Source organism: Vespa mandarinia, chromosome 2 (assembly GCF_050613455.1).
Source record: "Vespa mandarinia isolate Hongniang chromosome 2, ASM5061345v1, whole genome shotgun sequence".
Taxonomy (NCBI): Eukaryota; Metazoa; Arthropoda; class Insecta; order Hymenoptera; family Vespidae; genus Vespa; species Vespa mandarinia.
Window position 1 is genome coordinate 13,917,501 of NC_140811.1, and position 22,500 is coordinate 13,940,000.

A 22,500-nucleotide genomic window follows, 5' to 3' on the forward strand; every position below is an offset into this window, starting at 1 on the left:
GAAACGTATCACCGATCAAACGAAAAATGTAAAGAGACATTTAAAGGGAAAACAACAACAACAACAAAAAAAGGGGGAAAAAAAAGGAAATGAAAAACAAAACACAAAAAAGAAGAGAAATTATTGACGGAATATAAAATGAAGAAATTATACTCCCTCTCGTACGTTCCGGCGTGACTGAACGGATTAAATATGCGAATCTTTTTATTAGTAAATCATAATCGCCTATGTGTATATTCGACAAGAAATTAGTTTCATACGACCCGAATGCCCCCACGTATTCTCTTAAAAAAAAAAAAAAAAAAAAAGAAAAAAAGTAATCATTAAACAGATTAAATAAAATGAAATAAGAAGAAGAAGAAGAAGAGGAAGAGGAATAAATGAAAAAGATATGAAACGAAACGAAATAAAAGAAAATTACATTCTCAATAATATATAGTTTCAAAACACTACGAAGAAGTACGAGATATAACTTAACGAGTAACTTAAGGGACAAGAGTAATTTTTAAAAAGTGAAACTATTTTGTGCAATTGCATATAGAGTTGAAAGAGAGAGAGAAAGAGAGAGAGAGACAGACAGAGAGAGAGAGAGAAAGAGAGAGAGAGACAGAGAAGAAAATAGAACAATGAGAGAGAAAGTAGGAAGTCGCTGTCGAAGTACAGATGCTCTGACGTCCATGCTACCTAAGTTAAAAAAAAAAAAAAAAAAAAAAAGACAAAACTAGAAAAAAAAGCAGAAGAAAAGGGAAAAAAGAAAAAATAAATAATAATAATAATAAATAAATAAATAAATTAATTAATTAATTAATTAATAAATAGTAAAGAATACGAAGCGTGAGATCGCAATTTATTTATTTAAAAGTTTGAGAGATGTGAGAGAAGAGAAGTCTAAGTAAAAAAAAAAAAAAAAAAAAAAGGAAAAAAAAAAGAAAAAAAGAAAAAAAAAGAAGAAATAATAAGAGTAAAGATAAAAATAAAAATAAAGATAAAAATACAACAATAGCCACGAGATGCCTTCGATGCAGCAAGAGTTTTTCGGTGCCCTGGAGCAGTTATAATATACACGTCAGAGAAAAAGAAACAAAACGAAAACAAAAGAAGAATGAAATAAAATAAAATACAAATGGAAGAGAAGATATATCTTTACTTTCGAAATAGAAACAGGACAATGGCGATATGAAAAAGAAAATAAATAAATAAATAAAAAAGAAAAAAGAAAGAAAAAAGAAAAAAAAAATAAAACAGAAAAATAAAAAGAAACGCGCGTATGAGAGACCTTTTGGAATTTGGACGATGGAACAGAATAATAATTAAAAAACAAAAAAGATGAAAAAGAAGAAGAAAAAAATCGCAACAAATATTAAAATACATATGTGTATGTGTTCTAATCCAATTAAGCAACTGAACCGAACCGAACCGAATGTAGATTTTCACGTATAAGAAATCGAAAACCCGTTTTAAAAAAGTTGAAGGAAAACGTATGTTGTGTATGCGTGCTGCTTGCGTGTAATGCGTATATGAGTTTTAACATGTGTGCGAGAGCCAATTATGCATACTTGTATGTAAAACGTATTTCAGTATGAAGAAAATTTAATAGAAGAAGAAAAGAAAAGAAAAGAAAAAGAACAACAAAAAAGAAAGGAAAAAAGGGAGGAGAAAAACGCGGATCTTTAAAAAAAAAGAAAAAAAAAAGAAAAAAAAAAAAAGAAATAGATTGTCAATCACGAATTGATTATTTCGTTGACGTCGTCGTTGTATATGTGCGCGTGTATGATGTTGTGTGGCGTGCATGAACTGTAAATAACGAGTAGTCGTTTTTTTTTTTTTACACGTTGAATAACAATTATTTTATATTAATTATACATTTTTCTTTCGCGAGATTTTAAACTCACAGAAAGCCGGCGCTAAATCTTTTTTTCTTTTTTTTTTTCTTTTTTCCTTTTTTCCTTTTTCTTTATTTGTTTCTTTTTTCTTTTTTTTTTTTGTTTAATCGTCCATTTCATATCTCTTATAGGAAAATATATATATATATATACATGTGCGTCATCTATATGTATATTATCTTCTTTTTCTTTCTTTTTTCTTTATATATATATATATATATATATATATATATATATATATATATATCCTAGCAATTTTCAATATCATTCTAATGTTAAAAAAAAATTTAATATCGATTTTGAAACGTTATAATTCGGAGCACATATAGATCTCTCTCTCTCTCTCTCTCTCTCTCTCTCTCTCTCTCTCTCTCTCTCTCTCTCTCTCTCTCTCTCTCTCTCTCTCTCTCTCTCTCTCTTTCTCTTTCTCTCTCTATATATTTCTATCTCTCTCCCTCTCCCTCTCTCTATCTCTATCTCTGTCAATCTTGCCCTCCCTTTCTATCTATCTATCTGTCTCTGTCTGTCTGTCTGTCTCTCTCTCTCTCTCTCTCTCTCTCTCTCTCTCTCTCTCTCTCTCTTTCATTCTATCTCTCTCTTTCATTCTATCTCTCTCTTTCTCTCTACTTAGCTAATTCTTACTGATTAGATGTTAGAAAAAAAAAAATAAAAACACACACTCATACGAAAAATAAAGTCAGTCTTTCGTCGAATCGTTTTGTCGTCCCTTCCCTGAGACGTATTCAGAACTCTTTCGCCTTTTTAATGCACGCAATTAGAGACTTTATTTTCGCCGATGACGAATGAAAATTTGTTTCTCGGTTACTGCGATTACGGTTCTTTTTTCCTTTTTGTTTCTTTTTCCTTGTTTCTTTTCTTTTTTTTTTTTTATTTTTATTATTATTATTCTATTTTTTTTTCTATACATATTTACGTTTTTTTTTTTTTCCTTTTCGAACAGACCCACGCACGATCACGAAAGTGCTTGTTTATATCGCTTAAAATATTTTAATTAAATTTCGCCGAGAATTTAATTTTAAATGATGGATTTCGAAATACATAAATCCATCAACTATGAGACGCCACCTTGTACATGAGGTTTCGATTTTATTGCTCTTAAGAAATAAGAAAAGAAAGGAAATAGGGCGCAGTGATTTTAAGTGTGAACACATCGCGAAAAGAAAAAATAAAAAAAAAGGAAAAAAAAAAGAAAAAAGGGGAAGAGAAAGGAGATGATAAAATACGTCCGAAGAAAGAATCTGAGATGGGAAATCTAAGAAAGAAATGGTCCAGGCGTATTTTTCCGTTGCGAACTTGGCTTAACGTGCTTAGAGCCGATATATATATATATACATATATATATATATATATTATATATAAATAAATAAATATAAAAATGAGAATAAATAAATAAAATATTATGTAAATCGATTTACACGATTAAAGTCACAGCTGCGTTTAGGAATCGTTCGTAAGGGAACGTTGACCGCAAAGGGCGAATAAAAAGAAAGACGGTGGAAAAAGAAGGAAAAAAGAAAATAAAGAAAGAGAGTAAAGAAAAATTCATGTCAAATGCGAGTGCGGATATTTTACGGTAGGCTTGTGATTAAATGAAAGAAATATTGCCGGATATGATATATCCAACCTTGGGGAAGAGGAAAGGATGTATAAAGAGAAGAAATATTGCTTTCCACATGCAGAATATACTATTGTAATTATGTCGTTAATAAATTGTTTTTTATTTTAATTTTCGCGTTTTCATTTTAGCGCAGGTAATGGCGAATAAACGATAATACGATAAGACACAATTGGTTCGATTAATAATGCATTTAGAAAGAAATAGCGAGAAATGCATTTCCTTATAATCGTAGCGACAAGAAGTTTAGTCATTTGCTAAGTACAAAGAGCCTACCACACGACACGCTCGACTAGTTGGTGTTTATTAAACGATCTCGAAAATAAATGTATTTTTGACGGGAGAACTCTCGTAGTTATCTGTTATTCTTAAATAGTAAAATTAGTGCAATGAATTTATTAAACAGACATTTTGCCTTTTTCTTTTTCTTTCTTATTTTTAAGATTATGAGAACATTAAAGAATGTGTAATAGTTTTAAGAGCAATTAAATTTGGAGCAAAAACAATTCTTTCTTGAGTGCTGCCATCTTGTGTTTTGTAACGTCATCCTTTTATTGCATACGATAACGTTGATACCGATAGTCATTAATTAAGGCATAATCGATGTTTATCGACTGCGATTATCAACGGTCGATTGTATTTATCGACGATAACATCGTTACACAAGATGGCAGTACAATGTTTGAAAATATTTAATTGCGCATGCTCGCACCAATGAAATACAAATGAGGTTATGTTATGGATCTCTTGATAGTATAATAATATGCCCAAAAAGGCAATTATTGTGAGAATTTTTTTTTTTTTTTCAATAATAAAGTATAGTTCTTGTTATCAAATATTTAATTATAATTATCTTAAATTATGTGTTATAGGTGCGACTGTGATATTAGAATTTCATTAAATTATTATTTTGTTGTTGTGCAACAAACATGTCACTGATATATAGTAAATTATGCTCAACTATTTTGGTAGAACACTTTGGCCCTATTGTGCAGCGTGTAGGAAAAGACCTTTTTATACACGGTAGCAGAACATTACACCTTATACGACAAAGTACTCGTCTTCCTCTTGTTAAGGTAAAAATTTAACTTTTGAAATATATCAAGATTTATTCAGTTTCAATAATTAAATCTTGTAAAAAATAATTTTTAGGTGAAGGAATCCTTATGTACTCTTATTAAATATGGGCTTGTAAATTATTGGCAAAATGAAACATGTACAGAATATTGTTTATTACCAGACAAAATTATTTTAATGCTTCGATATCCAAGGTATTTTAATGGTTTATATGATACAATGATATCTGCCTTTATCTCATAAATATATCTAATCTTATAGGTATATGTTCTTTGTAAAAAATGTATGCGGAGATGAGTCAGAGATAATGCTGGAAGAAGTCCTGAAAAATGGATCTTTAACGTCATCGCAGACTATAATGAATGCATATAAAAAAATTCAGCAATCTGCTAGTAAGCATTCTATTTATATAATTACATTAATTTATGTAAAAGAATATAATATACTTTTAATTATAGATGCATGCAGTAATATACAATCATCTGTATCATCATTGAAAGATAATTTCGATTTACTAGTAAAAAATCAATTTCTTATGCGCGATTTGTGTACAAATATGAAAAGTGATATAGATGATAAGCCAAATTTCGATATGCCACAAATTAATTTAAAAGCACTGGAAAACATAATTCAAGGAAAGGAAGACGATCCTAAAGATAATAATATATACTGGAAAGTTAATTTTGATCGATTTACTCAAGATTTTAGGTAAATCATTAAGAAATGAAAAGAATTTTAATAATTTTGAATAGATATATTAAATTAATATTTATCGTAGGGATCAAGTTATTGTATCAGCTATACGTACAAGATTTGACGAGGATGCTGGAGAATTAATGAGACAATTACTTTTTCTTATGTATTTAAGAACAGCATCGTGGGCAGATACATCTAATCCAATACCATATATCGAAATAAAAGATGTAGTAAAAAAGTTAAACTATCCAAGGCTTATACAATATCTGGATCAATATTTGAATCTTATAGGTATGGAATAATATAACACAATTAATTCAATTAAATATTATAATAATAAGGTAAATATTGTTTATTTTTATCTGTAGTAACAATATATGATTCTAGATGACGATAAAAGTCAATTTATAAAACGTGTCGGAGATTCTGGAGGTGGACAATACAGTATCAATATGAAGGAAGCTTTTAATCAATTAGCTTGGACAACGTTAGAAAATATCGTAATGGAACGTTTTGGATCGAAAGCTGCTAGAATTTTTCGGTAGTTTATTTAAATTTATTATTGGTATTTGATTTGTCGATCTAATCACACAGATTCATTTTTTTTTTCTTTTTTTTGTTTTTTCATTGACAGATTGGTACGTAGTAAAAAATTTGTCGAACAAGAACAGATTCAACAGTTAGCCATGATACCTGCGAAAGAGGCGAAACATTTGACGTACACATTGTTGCAAGAGAATTATTTGCAAATGCAAGAAATGAAAAAGGCTGGTCCTTCGTCAGCACCGACGAAAACATTTTTCTTATTTCACATAGATTTAGATCAGGTTGTCCAAATGGAAATTGAACATTGTTATCACGCTTTGTATAACATCATGCAAAGAAGAGATCACGAAGCGACAAGTAATAAACGAATGATAGACAAACAGTTGCGTATGCAAACGCTAACAAGTAATTTAAAAGAACACGGAGCTACCGAAGAACAATTGGCAGAGGTGTGCATAAATAAAATATATTTGATAATAACGTTAGAGATAATATTTCATAATAATTTATCCTTTTGATAGATCGCCGAAATGATGACACCATCGGAGAAACAGCATTTGGACAAAGTACAACACGTGATTAAGAAATTAGGTGCTACAGAGTTACAAATAGATGAGACTTTATTTTTGTTAACTATGTACGTGCGTTATCACTAATATCATTTAATTTGTTTTGTAAATATGCGATGAATACTGTTAAACATTACCTCATTTTTTCATAATCATTGATAATTAACGTAAGAACTTTTTTTTTTTATATCATATTGTAAATAATACTTAAACAAAACAAATTGGTTTAAATTTTGTAGAAACTTAAAATAGTTTAATATAGAATACAAATGCATTGAGATACATAAGTATATATATATATATATATGTATGTGCGTATGTACACTGGAATATTGTAGAAAAGTAAAAAAAAAAAAAAGAAAAAAAAAAAAAAAAAAAAAAAAAAAAGAAGGAAAAAAAAGAAAAAAAATTGGTACAAAGGTGGACGCTAAAAAATGAAAAGCAATCGAATATCCTCTTGTATGAAATTTTTTATCACCCGGTATAATAAGTTAAAAATTGAAACGACAAAAGTCATGATAGACAAGTCAAAATGACACATGACTACCTCACGTTAATTAATACATGGGAGTACCTAATGTTACTTTTACTTGGAGATCGATAAAAGTTCTTCGAGCGATCATATCTACGATGAGCATGATCGGTTTGATTATGGTGCTTGCTGCAATAATATGGGCAATAAAACTTAGACGAGACGTCGGCGATTATCTTAATCTCGCAGTGCCAGGTTAGTCGATTCTTCGAAGAGCCCAATTAGAATAAAGATTTCTTTCGTTAATGTAATAGTTAAAAGTGGAAGGATATTTAAATGTAAAGGAAAAAAAAAAAAAAAAAAAAAAAAAAAAAAATTAAAATTATAACGCCGTGGGTTAACGAGCAGATCACGACGAGCAGGTGATGGACACCTCTGGCCAACTGTGATAGTCGTCGCAGCTATACCCTGTGCTCCTGTTTATATACTTGGACTGAAGGCTTATCTTTGTCTTCCTCTTGCCACGTCAAAATCTAAATTCGAAGAGAACAACAGGAACGAATCCAATGACGAGGAAAATTCAGAGGATTCTGAAATTCTAGATTCTGACGACGATGAGGATGACAAAAACAGCGGACACGAAGCCAATCGTATATTATTCTTACATGCAGTCCTCTGTTTGATATCTGGATGTCTCGTTGCTGCCATCAATATTACCTGTTTTCTAAGATCCAGTACCTTTCAACAAAAGATCCGTGATGATAGTATGATCGAAGCTATGGAAAATTATGCGAACGACGATGGAGTTAGATCATGCGTCGATGCAGTTCAAATGGAATTACAATGTTGTGGAAGTGAAGATTATCGTGATTGGTTCCGTGTCAATTGGGTTAAAGAATCAATGGAATATTTTGACTATGAGGATTATAAACGTCAGCAGGAGGGGCAGTGGGTATAATCGGACCGATTATAATCTCTGTTCTATTGATATCGAAACGTTTAAAATACATGATTCGAATTCTTTTTTTTTTTTTTTTTTAGTTTGTATATTGATCGATATATTTTATATTTTTCGAAAGATCGACGAAAAACTATGAAGACCAGATAACGACCATCAAAGATGTACCATTTTCTTGCTGTACCAACAAAATCGTAAAATCCTGTGGACATCGAGAAATCCTTCAAGCTAGTCAAGTTTGTAATTTTGATCAAAATAATGAAGAAACCATTTGGAACGTTGGATGTCGTTCGATTATCATAACGCATGCAAGAGTTATCGGATTCTTTTTAATACTTTTTTTATTATTTCTCTCGCTTTATCAGGTAAACGATATAACGTCTCTTAAAATTTTTACGACAATACCAGAATAAAATTATAAAGTTCGTTTCATTTCTAGTTTATACTAAGCGCACTGTCACGTTTAGTACAGACTGCATACAGCAATGAATTTTATATCGGCTCAGAGAAGATCTATTATCGCGCTTGGATATTTAGTAGTATATCGAGTTCTCATTCAAAGTGTCATGCAAATTTATCGCAAGGATCTGACGAAGAAACCCTAGAAACGCAATCTCTCGTGAAAGAAACATTGGAATCGCCCAACTTTCGTTCTGAGCACAAAGTTAATCATTCAGGCGAATGGAAACGCCAACAGGAACACGAATTTGTATTGACCCCGCGTGGATCGGTACAGCTGATACAGATCGATCGTCTTCGAAAAGCCAAATCCAGTCCAGTTTTATCGAAAAATGGTACGATCGATGGAAACCAAAAGAAAAGTAAAATAAAGATGTATCGTTATTTGCCACTTTCAACCGAGGAATACGATAAAGAAAGATCACTGGAGGATAATAAAATTTTCATTGAAAAAAATGAAAGACCTATAAAAGCGAATTTGAAATCACGAGAAAAATCGACGACCAGGACACCAAACGTAATACTTGCACCTATACCACCCCCATTTCCTCCTCAATCCGAGGAATATAAAGAGAAACGGAATTTTCATGAAAAATCTAACAAAAATGAAGAATTTTTAAGCACGAAGCTTCGTTCTACGTTTCTTCGTTTCTCCACTACCGATAATACGAGAAATAAAGTAGATAAGGAGTTGACTTCGAAACCGAGCAAATTAGATCGAAAAAAATTGTTGGAAAAGTTCGAAAGAATTTTGAATCCCGAGGAAAGAAATCGTAGAGAATCCGGTGGAGCTGATATTCCAAGGTAAAGATTTGATAAGTTATCAATTTCTTATATTTCTCTCTCTCTCTCTCTCTCTCCCTCTCTCTCTCTCTCTCTCTCTCTCTCTCTCTTTATCATTCTGTTTCAATTAGCTCATTAAAATATAATCAATTCTAATTGTAATCGATCGCACAGATCTTGGGAACAACTGGTCAAACGAAGCATCAATTCTACTGAAAAGAAAATTCACGAAGATCGAATAATTCAAAGTCCAAGATTAAGTGAAAAGAGTAACGTTCTATCAAGATATAATCCAACCGACGCCTACGATCGATTTCGTGGGACATTACAAGACACTTTATCAAGACGAGAGAATCCCAATTCCCAGTTTAATAACGTTAAACGATTCACGAGATCTGGTATATGTGCCTGCTGTGCAAAACGTAATAGAAACTTTAGCAGACCCTCAAAATGCAAAGTTCAACAGACGTCATACGGTTATTCTATTGATCCTGAAGAATTTAGAATTGCTCAACGAAGAAACTTACTCCCAGATATTCCTTGTCCACCAACTCCACCGCCACCAGTATCATTAGCACCGCCATTACCTCCAGCAACTCCACCTTTGCATTCTCATATGTCACCGTGTTATCCAAGACCAACTTTGATCAGACAACAGCAACGAGAACAACGAAGACAACAGCAATGCCATCCATGGAATTTTCGAAGGAATTTTAATTGTAACCATCAACAACCACCGTGGACCTTACCTACCTCATTCGCACGTCCCTCAAACTTTAACGCAAATTCGATTAACAATTGCATACATTGTCAAGGACGAAATTTTCCCACGGCCAGCAAGGGATACACGCCATTCAAGAACGATACGTTTAAAAAGTATCGTCGTTTTATGGATTGAATTAAGATTATGAATCCGATGAAAGATTCTTTTCATTTTTTCCTTTTTTATCTTCTTTCTTATTATCTTTTTGTGGATGGTCTTTTTTTTTGTTTTTATTAGATTTTTAGGAAACAGATCGAAGAAAGGTATATAATATATTCAGAAGATAAAAGGTATAGCGGCAACATACAATATTCTGTTTATTTGCCGAGAAGTAAAATACACAGGCATTTATTATATTATAATAATAATAAGAAGAATAAGAATAAGAATAATAATAATAATAATAATGATGATAATAATAATGTCGATACTGTCGAAGAATTCTTCTTATTACCACGATCTCTGAAATACATCTAGCAACGTATTGGTACTAAAAAGAGATAAGCTTAAATTTAATGGTATATCTCGATTATTTAAATATCCACGCGTGTACGCGTATACGTGTTGTGTGTATGTGCAATTTACACACGTACACGGATAGGCACGAGCACACACTCACTCATCATCCTTCGCTCTCGAGAAACCAATCGATCGATCATTCTTGCTTCTTCTCTCTCACTCTCGCTCTTTCTCTCTCTCTTTCTCTCTCTTTCTCTATGTCATTCGTTTCCTCGTTCTCTCCTATTCGTAGACTAACATAATGTCTCTCGCCTCACCTTGCAACATTTTTGCAATGGTGGTCCCAATAAATCGATCTCGAATTGAACATGCACTCGCAATGAGATCTCAAAATAACGTGGAATTTTTCTTTGTCGATTGTTCTTATCAATTTTACGATACTTGTCTTTCCATTTCCTTTTTCTTTCCCTTTTTGTTTTCTTTTTCCTTTTGCGAAAGTAAAAGAATATACCTCGTTCGAAATTTAAAGTGGAACGAAAATAAAGAGAGATCTCGAGGGAAAAAAAAAGAAAGAGAGAAAGAAAAGAAAAAAAGAAAAAAAAAGAAACGGTAACACGCTTAATTTCCATTCACAGAGTTGAAAATCCAAAAGAGAAAGAAAGAGAGAATAGTTAACGAACGCGAACCTGAAAACTGGGCCAAATCCAACATCGCGAGATAACAGAAAGAAAAAAAAAAAATAATGAAATATACTCGTCTATTTTCAAACTGACTTAAGTCTCTCTCTCTCTCTCTCTCTCTTTTTCTCTTTTCTTTTTTTTTCATTTTAATCCGTTTTGTCAAGCCCGAAACTAACCGAATATATATGTATACATACCTATGTATATATATACGTATATATGTACATATTTGCAATATTCCACGTGCATTGGATCTCATCACGAAAGGTAAGAGCTGACATTTTTTATCATTTATCTCTCTCTCTCTCTCTCTCTCTCTCTCTCTCTCTCTCTCTCTCTCTCTCTCTCTCTCTCTCTCTCTCTCTCTCTCTCTCTCTCTCTCTCTCTCTTTCTTTTTCGCGCTCTCGCAAAATTCGTTGAAGTGTATCGTTAATTAGGAGGCAACCTAATTCGGACAAATTGCAAAACGATGTGCGATGGTTCGACTCGAGAGAGTAACATTAATCTTCGTATTTGTATTCGGTTTGTTCTCTCTTTTTTTTCCTTTTTTATTCTATTTTTTATTATTTCCTTTTTTTTTTTTTTCGTTACATTTTTTTTATCTTTTATTTACAATCGCACTTCGTTCGACCTACTATTAATATAGGTTACCAAAAAGTCGGCACATAACATTCATTCTGATCATTTCGATACAAAGACAGTGATCTCTCTCGAGTAACCATAGCTCTCCATCACTCTTTATCACTCTCTTTCTCTTTCTCTCTCTCTCTCTCTCTCCCTCTCTCTTCATTGACCTCATTTTACCCTCCATTCATCCTCTCTCGTGAACTCTTCACTCTCCTCTTTCATTTCGTTCTCTCATTCGTTCCTTTCCTAATACACACACACATATACATAAACATTCTCTCTTTCTATCCTCTCTCTCTCTCTCTCTCTCTCTCTCTCTCTCTCTCTCTCTCTCTCTCTCTCTCTCTCTCTCTCTCTCTCTCTCTCCCTCTCTTTCTTTCTTTTTTCTCTGAATCTAACTCCTCTATCATTCTCTATCTACTCCTTTACTAATGTCTACCTGCATTTTATCTATACATTTGTGAATAGGTATTTAAAAGTACGCGTTTTAAAGAACGCATTTATAATCACGTTAGTTCTCGCTATATAATATATAATATATTTATTCGTCTATCATCGGATTATGAGATGGATGTCCCGAAAATAGCGAACGCAAGGTATTTTTTTCATTTTTGTTTTTGTTTTAATTATGTATGTCTGTATATATGTATATATATATATATATATATGTATATGCATATATGTGTATGTATATGTATTGATTTTTTTTTATGTGTCTTCTTTGTTAACTTTTTTTTCTTTTTTTTTTTTTTTATTCTTTTTCCATTTTTTGTTTGTTTTTTTTTTCTTCTGTTTTCTTAATCTCTCGTTTATAGGAGACGATAAAGATTTTATAACGACGAAGTTAATGGTACAATATAATCGTATAATAGATAATCAATAATCATAATAATAATATTGCTCGATCCCATATTTTTATTTTTTTATCGCTTTTATATCTCACTTCTTTTATATTAATTCATTATTTTTTAAGTTCTCATCACGTTCTTCGTTTTAATTACACGGTATCAACGACATTAACCGACGCTTTTGAATACATAATAACGATTCTCTAGAATTCAGGAGAGAGCTAAAAAGGGTCTCAGGAGAAAAAGGGACTCTTCACCGTATTATTTGTTTCTTATTTTCTTTTCATTTTCGTTTCTTTTTTTTTTCAAATCGCGACCTCTCCACCTACGTACGTACGTGCGTGTATCTTATGTATTACATAATTACATATACAAGCAAGTACAATACACACATTACTCACGCACACGTATAAATATATTTTTATAGTTATATGCATATATGTATAGATATTTATATATGTATATATATATATATATATATATATATATGTGTATATACATATATATATATATATATATATATATATATATAATATATATACACGTAACAATACTTTTCATCATCGATATCGTCATCGTCATCGTTATCTCTATACCTCCTTCACCTATCGCTTTTTTCTTTTTTTTTTTCTTTTTTGTTTTTTTATACTCGATTAACATAAGTCAGAATAATATTTGCTCCCTCTTTCTCTATCTCTTTCTTTATCTCTCCCGACGTACGCAGTATAACGAGATATATACCTCTAACGATCCTCGAGTCGTTCCTCTTTCCCCTCCCGATTTCAATTTTTCTTCAGAACAGGCGTACACACACGCGCGTACATACACATTTATAAAACTACGCGCAGTAACACGTTTCTATAATCGGGATCGCACACTTTATTTTTTTTTTATTTTTTCTTATATCTTCTATTCTCTTTCAATTTTACAATTCTTTTTTTTCTATTTTTTTTTGTTTTTCTTGTTCTTTTTTGTTTAATATTTTTTTTTTTTTTTTTTTTTTTTTTTTTTTTTTTTTTTAATATTCTTTTTATTTATTTTTTAATTTTTTTAATTTTTTTTTAATCAACTTTGATCGGTACACGTTCGTCCAGCGAAGCGTCCAAGGGTCGCGATCTTATTTGTTAGCCGACATATTCGAGTGGTAAAAAGCAAAAGTGCAATGAAAAGGTTTCATAAATATGTGTGTGTATATACATATTTATGAAACCTGTCCATACATATATATATACATATATATATATACATATATATATATGTATATATGTATATGTATATGTATATATATGTATGTATATAACTCTCTTTCTCTCTCTCTCTCTCCCTCTCGTTCATCCTCTCACATTCGATCTCACATTCTCTCTCTCTCTCTCTCTCTCTCTCTCTCTCTCTCTCTCTCTCTCTCTCTCTCTCTCTCTCTCGCTTCGCCCTTTTCGCTCCATCTTTCTCTACGTTATTAGTTTGTGCCCAGCTCTGTAGGATAAATAATTTGGTTTTATTTTTTTCTCTCTTTCTCTCTCTCTTTTTCTTATTTCTTGTTTTTTGTTTGTTTGTTATTCTTTTAAGTTCTCTCTTGTTTTCTTTTTTGTTAATTTTGTATGTCCTCACTTCCTCTTTCCATTCCTCTCGATATCAGCTAATTATTGGAGTTATACCTTACTGTGACCCCGGCGCACTCATAAAGCGACGGGCGCATAAACTTTGGGGAAGGTGGAGAACAGCTAACCTCTACGACTTATGTTCGTGTTATATGTAGGATTAATTTTGTACTTATGTGTGCGTATGTCGTGTAAGTGTTCGTTACGTGCACATGTGTCGTGTGATTTTGTTAAGACGATTGAAAAAAGGGAGATTATATTTATCTACAAGTTTTGTTCGGGACAACTTCTCGACGAACATGACGCGTTTTTCTCGTTTAATTTATCAATCTTCATTTTCTTTCATTCTTTTTCTTTTTTTATTTCATTTCTTCTCCTTCTTCTTCCTCCTCCTTCTCCTCTTATTTTTCTTCCTCTTCCTCTTCTTCCGTTCCTTTGGGTTCCTTTCTTTTCTTTTCTGCTATGATATTTTTCTTCTAATCTTCGTAGGAAAATCTTTTGATTTTCCTCCTCCTCCTCGCCTCCTTCTCCTCCTCCTCCTCATCTCCTCCGATTACTTTTCCCCCTTTTTTATTTTATCTATTTCTTCCTATCTGCGGTTCCTCCCCCTTATCCCCACCCCCTTTCCTCGCGCCTGACATCCTTTTTCTTGATCGTATTTCCTCTCGATATTACGTATATACGCGTGCTCGTGTACATATGTATCTGTATGTATGCGTGTGTATATATATATGTCTATGATTATGTAAATTTTCGTATATACGAAATATATAAATACATATAGTGAGAGAGAAAAATGTTTTCATGATGAAAATCGTCATGTACATACATAGATACGTAAATGCACATATACATATTGGGTGAGTCACCTAAGACTAGATCTTAAAATATCTTTATATCGATTTTGATGAGATATAAAAAGAACTTTTGACGTAAAGCAATTTTACTTAGAGCGAATAAATAAGTAAAAAGAGATAGTATTTTTTTTTTTTTTTTTTTTTTTTTTTTTTTTACCTTTAAAGATTTATATTTTCTTTCAATCGATACGATTTGCAATTCTTCTTTTTTGTTTTCTTAGAAATAGAAATTAATAATTAATTAATAATGTTCTCTTTATTTTCCCTAATTCGTCGGATTCGTTGTGTCTCTATAGATAAAAAGAAAAATCAGAATAATTCAGAATCATTTACGAAAAAAAATCTTAGATGACACATGTATATATGTATATGTGTATATATATATATATATATATATATATATATATATATATATATTTCCGATACCAAATCGGGTTCACTTTAGGTGACGCAAAGTTTGAAATAAAATAAAAAAAAATAATGAAACAAGAAAAAAAGTAAAAAGAACAAAAAGTCACGAAACTAGAAAGATAAGATCGAACAAACGACGAATATATGAAAATTCGTCGATCCCTTTTTCTTTTTTTTCTTTTTGTTTTTACCCTAATTATAAAAAAGGCCCAAATTTTATCTTTTCTCTCTCATTAGTCCATATTGTATTGCAATTATTATACATGTTTCTCTGGTCTTTTTTCTCTATCATTATATCGTTTCGCGTGTGTGTATGTTCCATTATCACCTGTTGTTGACATTCTTTAACCCATTGGAGGAAGAAGAACTCAAAGCTCGAGTTCGTGCCGCACGTCTCTCGTTACGCGAGTCGTCCTTCTTTTTCCTTTCTTCCCTGTGTGTTTCTATTTCGTTTTTAAGGATTGTTGTTGTTCTTGTTGTTGTTGTTGTTGTTGTTGTTATTGTTGTTGTGTTATTGTTGTTATTGTGTCTTTTCTTTTTTTTTTTCTTTTCATTCTCTTTTATATTAATTGAATTTTCATATACAAGAGAGATAACGCGTATTTCAATAGCGCCAAAAATCTAAGATCGCGCTCCCATTAGAATAGTAATAATAACAATAATAATAATAATAATAATAATAATAATAATAATAATAATAATAATAATAATAATAATAATAATAATAACAATGATAACAATAACGATAATAAGGAAAATCTCGTACAATGCGGTCTCGATCTATGTAATTATTTATTATAATTGTTTTCTTTCCTTTTTTTCTTTCTTTTTTTTTCTTTGCTTTTTAATTAGCTTTGTACTCGTTAGAGGATCGTTGAGATAAGAAACTTAACTCTCGTATATTATTATTCTCGCTTATCTCTAACGCGCGTCGTGAGTCGCTTAAAATTTACAATTCTTCTCGGCGTCTACTAATCGCGGATTAGTTCCCGCTGAGAACTCTAATCAAGCGCCGTATATTTAAAGATTTAAAATATGACGCGATTTTAAAGTGTACGACGTGCTCTCGTTGGATAATTTTTACGAGCAAAAAAGATCCGTCGCGAAAAAGATTTTTTTTTTCTAGTTAATTTCTCTTTCTATTTTGCTTATTATTTCGTTTGGTTTGTGTTTTTTTTATTTTTCTTTTTTTTTTTTTATTTATTTTTTTTTTTATTTTTTTCAGCGACGTACGGTGGTAAGGTGAACGTGAACGTATAACGTGAGTAACGTGTACGCGTGTGTGAGTTGCGTGTGTATATTACGTGTGTAGAGAGATACGATTAACAAAAAAAGAAGAAAAAAGATAGAAATCGGTTGAGTATAATATAAAAGGATAAATAAATAAATACCTTTTTTTTTTTTTATTAAAGATGGACGGGGATTGGCTAATCGATGTGACAAACCGTTTAATGAATCAGTATATCAAATTGACGGTACATACAATAAGAGAATTGCTATAGTTTCTAATACACAGTTTGACTTAGGAAGCTTCCTTAAGTACGGAAAATTATGATGACAATGATGCCAAACGATATGTTTCACGCGTCTTATTATCGATAAGGAAAAATAATTCATTGGACGATACTACGAATATATGAGTAGACATTCTATTTCTTTTTTTTTTCTTTTTCTTTTTCTTTAAATTAAAATAATAACTGCGTAAAGAAATAAGTAACATCAGGATAATTGAAAATACTGTTACGTGGCAAAGAATAAATACTAAGGAAAGAAGAAAAATGGACGAATTATCAAGTTTCGAAAATTAGAAATCAAAAGACCCGTAATAAGTCTTACTGATTAACAATTATTCTATGATATTGCTATCCATTCCATTTTGTTCGTCCCTTCGATGATGATAATCTTATCAGCGAATAATAATACAGATATATAGATTAAGAGGGTAATGAGTAAGTAAGAAAGGAAGAAAAAAGGAAAGCGTATACATATGTATGTATAGTGTAAATTGTAAGTATAATTGTGATGGTACTTGTCTTGGTGCTGATTTTTGTATTTTGTTGTTGTTGTTGTTGTTGTTGTTGTTGTTGTTGTTGTTGTTGTTGTTGTTGTTGTTGTTGTTGTACATGATGATGGTATCAGTAATGCCGGTGGCCGAGACGGAGGTGCAGAGAGAGATGGTCGTGAGTGGTTTTTACTTGAGCAGCTGATGGGCTCGCTCGTTGGCCACTTGTATCCTTGTCTCGTTCGATTCGCCCTGCGTGTGAAAAAGATAGGAAAATAAACGGACGAAAAATTATAACGCGCGCGTCCATTTTTATCCTTCGAAAATACAAAACGGATCCTTCCAAGTACTCCGAGCGATCATTTCTCTATCTCTCTCTATCTCTCTCGCTCTCTCTCTCTCTCTCTGCCTCATTTTTTTTTTATTTTTTTCATCTTTTTATATTTTTGCTTTCTTTATTTTTTTTTTTTTTTATTTATTTATTTATTTTTTCTTTTATCCGTCACTTCCTCGCGCGGTACAGAACGCAACATTTAACAAGATCATTTCAAAGAGAAAAAAAAATATCTATTTTTCAATATCAATAGATCGCATATAGACGTAATAAAATATGTAGTTACACGATGGGCGTTTATGCATCATGAAATGTGCGACAAATTTATTTTTTACTTCTTCTTCTTCTCCTTTTTCTTTTTCTTTTTTTCGTTTTTAATTGTTTCATTTAATTATCGATCTTCTTATTGTTTTCTCAATTGGCACATCGTTACAACAAACGAACAATTAATCTATTACGAAGAAACTCGGAGATCAGTTAATATTATTCTCTTATATTTATGTATACCTATGAGAGAGATTATTAAATGATTAAATTCTCTATTAGAAAGTTTTTATAAACGCATTAATTTTGTACAATTTGATATTGTGCGGATGATCGAAAAATATTTAGATATAAAATTCAAAAAAGCTTTTTATAAGAACCACGCGAAGAACGACGAAGACGAAGATAAAGGCTTCAAGAGAGTAACAATTCAAATTATTTTTTATTTTTATAGTAAATTTCATATGTTACGAAGAACCCGTTTATTTAGTTAATTTTTTTCATCTCGATTAACAAAGTCAATTATCAAATTATTCACATTCAATTTTCGTTCGACAACAAATAGTCCTCAAACTAAAATAAAAAGATAATTCTAAACCCTATATTTTATGATCATATATTATATGTACCTACACATATATATATATATATGTTTTTTCTAATCTCGTACACGTTCGACGATCGGATAATCGAATGAAAAGAGAAATTTATTGTAAACGAATATAAATGAAATTATGTTATATATGGATAAGAGTAAAAGTAGAAGAAGAATTAGTATTAGTATATAGAAGATCGAGAAAATTATTGGACGCACGTGACGATCTTTGACGATTTATTTATGAGGCGTTTACAATCAACGCGACGGCGAGAGAAGAAAAAAGGGGAGAGGAATCGTATTGTTCGTACGTACAATATATTCTTTTTTCTTTTTTTTTGTTTCTTTTGCTTGCACTGATTTTCTTTCTATCAACCTATATTTTTTTTTTGGATCATATTTTATATTGTTACTTTATATTGACGGGGGGGTAGGAAGAGGCTCGGAGAAGACAGATATATATATATATATATAATTTTATCATGTCTATATATATGTATATATAAATATGCGTGATTTTATATATATATATATATTTCTTTTTTGTGATATATGTATATACCCGGACAGTTGAGTACCACACATTCAACTTTTTTACTTGAGTAAGGCGTGTGCACGTTGATTCGCCACGGCTATCCTCGTTTCGTTCGACTCGCCCTGTGGATTACCAGTTTTCATTTTGGTTACACTAGCGTGTGTTTTTGTGCGTGTGTCGTGCGTACGCACGCGCTTGAGCGTGCTTGGATAAGGAATGGACTCTTGGATTAAGAGGTTAGAGATCACACAATGTGCATGGAAATTGGAAAGTGAGAGATTAAGAAAGCGAAGAAGAAAAGACAACTACGTTCAATATAACTAGGAGAATTATACAAAGCGAGTTTTGCAACGTTTGGCATGTTATAATCGTTTATAATGTTTATAAAAAAATTTTTTAATTAAAAATAAAAAAATAAATAGTAATAATAATAATAATAATAATAATAATAATAAAACAATACTTTTTTTTTTATAATTCTTCATTTTCATTCATGATTTTTCATATCAAGTTTTTAAAAAGAAAGAAAAAGTGAAATGTAATTGTTTTTGAAAATTGATTTCAATAATCTGATTATAATAATTGAATCTTTTTTTTTTTTTTTTTTTTTTCAAGCGCGTAAAAGCAGTTAATAAGAACAATCAGATAAATCGTGCGGTGCTAGTGCTCAAGCTCATATCTATGCTGATGAAAACGAGACGAAATAATTTTCTTCTCTTCTTTTCTTTTCTTTTATTAAATTTTTGTATTGTTTCTTTCAAAGGAGTTAATATTTTGCAATAGCCATACGTTAATCCAACAATCGTCTCACTTTTATCAAATTGGGATACTGGATCAATGATACTTCTATCAGCGATCTTTTTTTTTTTTTGCGATAGTTACGAACATCAATAAGGAAGGAGGAAAGTTTAATCGACGTGAGAAAAGAAAGAAATGGATTCGTTAAAGAAAATTGCTACACTTTCCAAAGAAAATAAGTTTCATATATTTTCGTAAGAAGAATTCTTTTTTGCTTTTTTTTTTTCTAATCTCTCTTAAGAAATAATGAGTATTACGGTAAATTAATTACAGTCAACCGTATGCAACTAAATTTGCTCGCGTGTTGCAATTTTCTTCTTTGGTTATATAGTTTCACGTGATATGAGGACAAGTAGAAAGATAAATAGATAAGCAAGGAAAGAAAGAGAAGGAAATAGATAAATAGAGAGAGGGAGATAGATAAATAGAGAGAGAGAGAGAGAGAGAGAGAGAGAGAGAGAGAGAGAGAGAGAGAGAGAGAGAGAACATATAAAGGACGACAACGAGATAATGGAATGGCAAAGGATAGGGAAATTACTTACCATCGTGCTCTTGATTTTTTCAAATGATTTTTCTCTGGGAATATACAGGTACTAGGTGAATTTACGAATACTTTTTACGAACACACTTGAGAATGCACGATGTAAATTTTATTTTCTTTTTCTTCTTCTTTTTTTTTTTTAATCTCATTTGTTTCTTTGTTTGCTTCTTCAAAGAATTTGATGAATAAGATAAAAGGAAATGTTAATTTATGCATTATTATAGAAAGAGTCACACACAAACACACACGCATTTTGTAGAAATCTTTACTCGTATTTGTCTCGTATTTGTAAAATATAAAATATTGCTTGGAACTCGAATGGGTGGTTTCCTTTGAGCGGTCGAGCGAATTCCTTTTAATTTTTTCGTGCGATTTTAAAAAGCTTTCGTACGAATTTTGATCACATCACGTTTCTTATATTCTTTCTTTATCGCATAACATACGATTTAATGTATCTGATTTTCAAAAAGCAAAAGATAAAATAATAAAAAAAAAGAAAACTTATTGTCGATATAAAGAATGAATATAAACACACTTCTGCCGTACATGTAATGCTTTTTACGACAGAGTAATAAAGTAATCGTAAATTTGTACTCTTAAGTACATAAATATTTCTTAGACTTAGACTTTTCTTTTTTGCATTATGAAATTTCGAACAAACGACGACGGATACTATGCACTTTCTTTGAAATTACGTATCTCATAGGAAACATTAAGGAAAGGTCGAAGGATCGAAGGAATAAGGAGGGGAAAAAAATATCCATGGGAAAAGGTCAGAAAGGAAACGTTAAGAAAGCGAAAGCAACGACGAACGTGTGCATCGTTCCGGTGAACGCGTGCATCGTGAGAGATAGAAAAATTCGCACGTGAGATACGCTCCGTAAAATAAAATGAAATAAAATGAAATAAGATGAAATGATATAAAACAAAAAAACAAAAAATTATATATATATATATAATTAAAGAAAAAGGAGGATATGGTAATATAAAAGTAAATAATAGAAAGAAGATCGTAAGAAGAAAAAGAGACGAAAGTAACGGTGATTAAAAGAAATACTCGTCCTACCTTCCGGTTGATCCTGTCGATTTGTCGATTTTGATTCTCGAGCTCGCTGCCCATATCGATAGCCATGTTTCTGAGATTCCCAATCATCGTCGATACCTGACCCATATTGTCTTCCATTTCGTTTTCACGCGCATCGTTCGTGATCTTAGCGATGTAGCCACCCTGAGGGCCGAGTCCATTGCGTTCATCCATCACGCGTTGAGGCTGATTATTAACGACCTTACCGTCGTCGTTACCCTTCCACGTTCCTTCGTCCTCTTTGAAACTTGCACTCCTGTTGTAAATGAAAAAAAAAAAGAAAAGAAAAGAATAAAATAAAATAAAATAAAATAAAAAAGAAAAATAAATAAATAAATAAATAAATAAATAAATAAAAAAAAAAAGAAACAAAACACAAATACAATTGACACTTTTCGTAGAATTGATTTTCAAAATCGTGATTAACGATTCGAGATATTTTTTCATATAAATATAAATGTCAAGTGAAAATGATGAGTTGATGAGTAAACTAAAGAGGGACTTTTCTCTTTTTTTTTTTTTTGTAATCTTTTCTTTTTTTTTTTCTTTTTAAAAACGAGAGAGACACAAAAATGGAAAATAATAGGGAGAGAGAAAAAAAATAAGAAGTGATTTATGTAATGTAACAGTCGTACTTGTTACACGGGAGAACGCAGAGACCACAGCATTTTTCCATCCCGGTAAGATTCTTCTCTGCTTCTCGCATGTCCGCATTGATCTGGTCCATGCCCTCCTCGATTCGATCCAATTGCTCTGTTTTGTCGTACAAAAGGAATAATGTTATAGCGTACACGAAAATAAAATTTTTAGGCACACCGATTTTGAAGAAGGAGGGACGTGTGTCGCGCGTGTACCATATAATATAATATACAACATACAATACTTCTCTCTCTCTCTCTCCCTCCCTCTCTCTCTCTCTCTCTCTATCTCTTTCTCTCTCTCTCTCTCTCTCTTTCTCTTTTTCTTTTCTTCCTTCTCATTAATGTGTTAGAGGCGACTAATTAAAGTTTTACGCCGCTCCTTTT

At 31.4% G+C, this 22,500-nt stretch overlaps 3 protein-coding genes across 11 annotated transcripts in view; 2 read left to right on the top strand and 1 right to left on the bottom strand.

Annotated features, from left to right (window-relative positions):
- Positions 1-2,117: 2,117 nt before the first annotated feature.
- On the top strand, positions 2,118-6,671 carry Polr3C (RNA polymerase III subunit C). Its single transcript, XM_035864388.2, has 9 exons — positions 2,118-4,303; positions 4,392-4,595; positions 4,672-4,790; positions 4,858-4,988; positions 5,055-5,304; positions 5,375-5,583; positions 5,680-5,833; positions 5,927-6,287; positions 6,360-6,671. The coding sequence occupies exons 2-9, from the start codon at positions 4,449-4,451 to the stop codon at positions 6,492-6,494; spliced, it is 1,506 nt and encodes a 501-aa protein (XP_035720281.1). The 5' UTR covers positions 2,118-4,303; positions 4,392-4,448; the 3' UTR covers positions 6,495-6,671.
- A 1,013-nt stretch (positions 6,672-7,684) lies between these two features.
- Positions 7,685-10,211, top strand: LOC118440748 (uncharacterized). The gene is made up of 4 exons (XM_035864230.2): positions 7,685-7,831; positions 7,959-8,202; positions 8,277-9,100; positions 9,254-10,211. Exons 1-4 carry the CDS (start codon positions 7,701-7,703, stop codon positions 9,975-9,977), a joined length of 1,923 nt encoding a protein of 640 aa, XP_035720123.2. The 5' UTR covers positions 7,685-7,700; the 3' UTR covers positions 9,978-10,211.
- A 1,076-nt stretch (positions 10,212-11,287) lies between these two features.
- The window catches only part of Snap25 (Synaptosomal-associated protein 25kDa), a 33,630-nt gene continuing 22,417 nt past the window's right edge, over positions 11,288-22,500 (bottom strand). For 6 of the 9 annotated variants that reach the window (XM_035864450.2, XM_035864423.2, XM_035864442.2 and 3 more), the window contains 3 exons: positions 22,111-22,228; positions 21,458-21,731; positions 11,288-17,576 (listed from right to left, as the gene is read on the bottom strand). In XM_035864450.2, the coding sequence (XP_035720343.1) occupies positions 17,514-17,576; positions 21,458-21,731; positions 22,111-22,228 (455 nt within the window). In that variant the 3' untranslated portion in view covers positions 11,288-17,513. Of the gene's footprint in view, positions 17,577-19,031; positions 19,175-21,457; positions 21,732-22,110; positions 22,229-22,500 lie in introns of those variants that run through there. The other 3 variants (XM_085655042.1, XM_085655041.1, XM_085655040.1) reach the window with 3 other exon arrangements.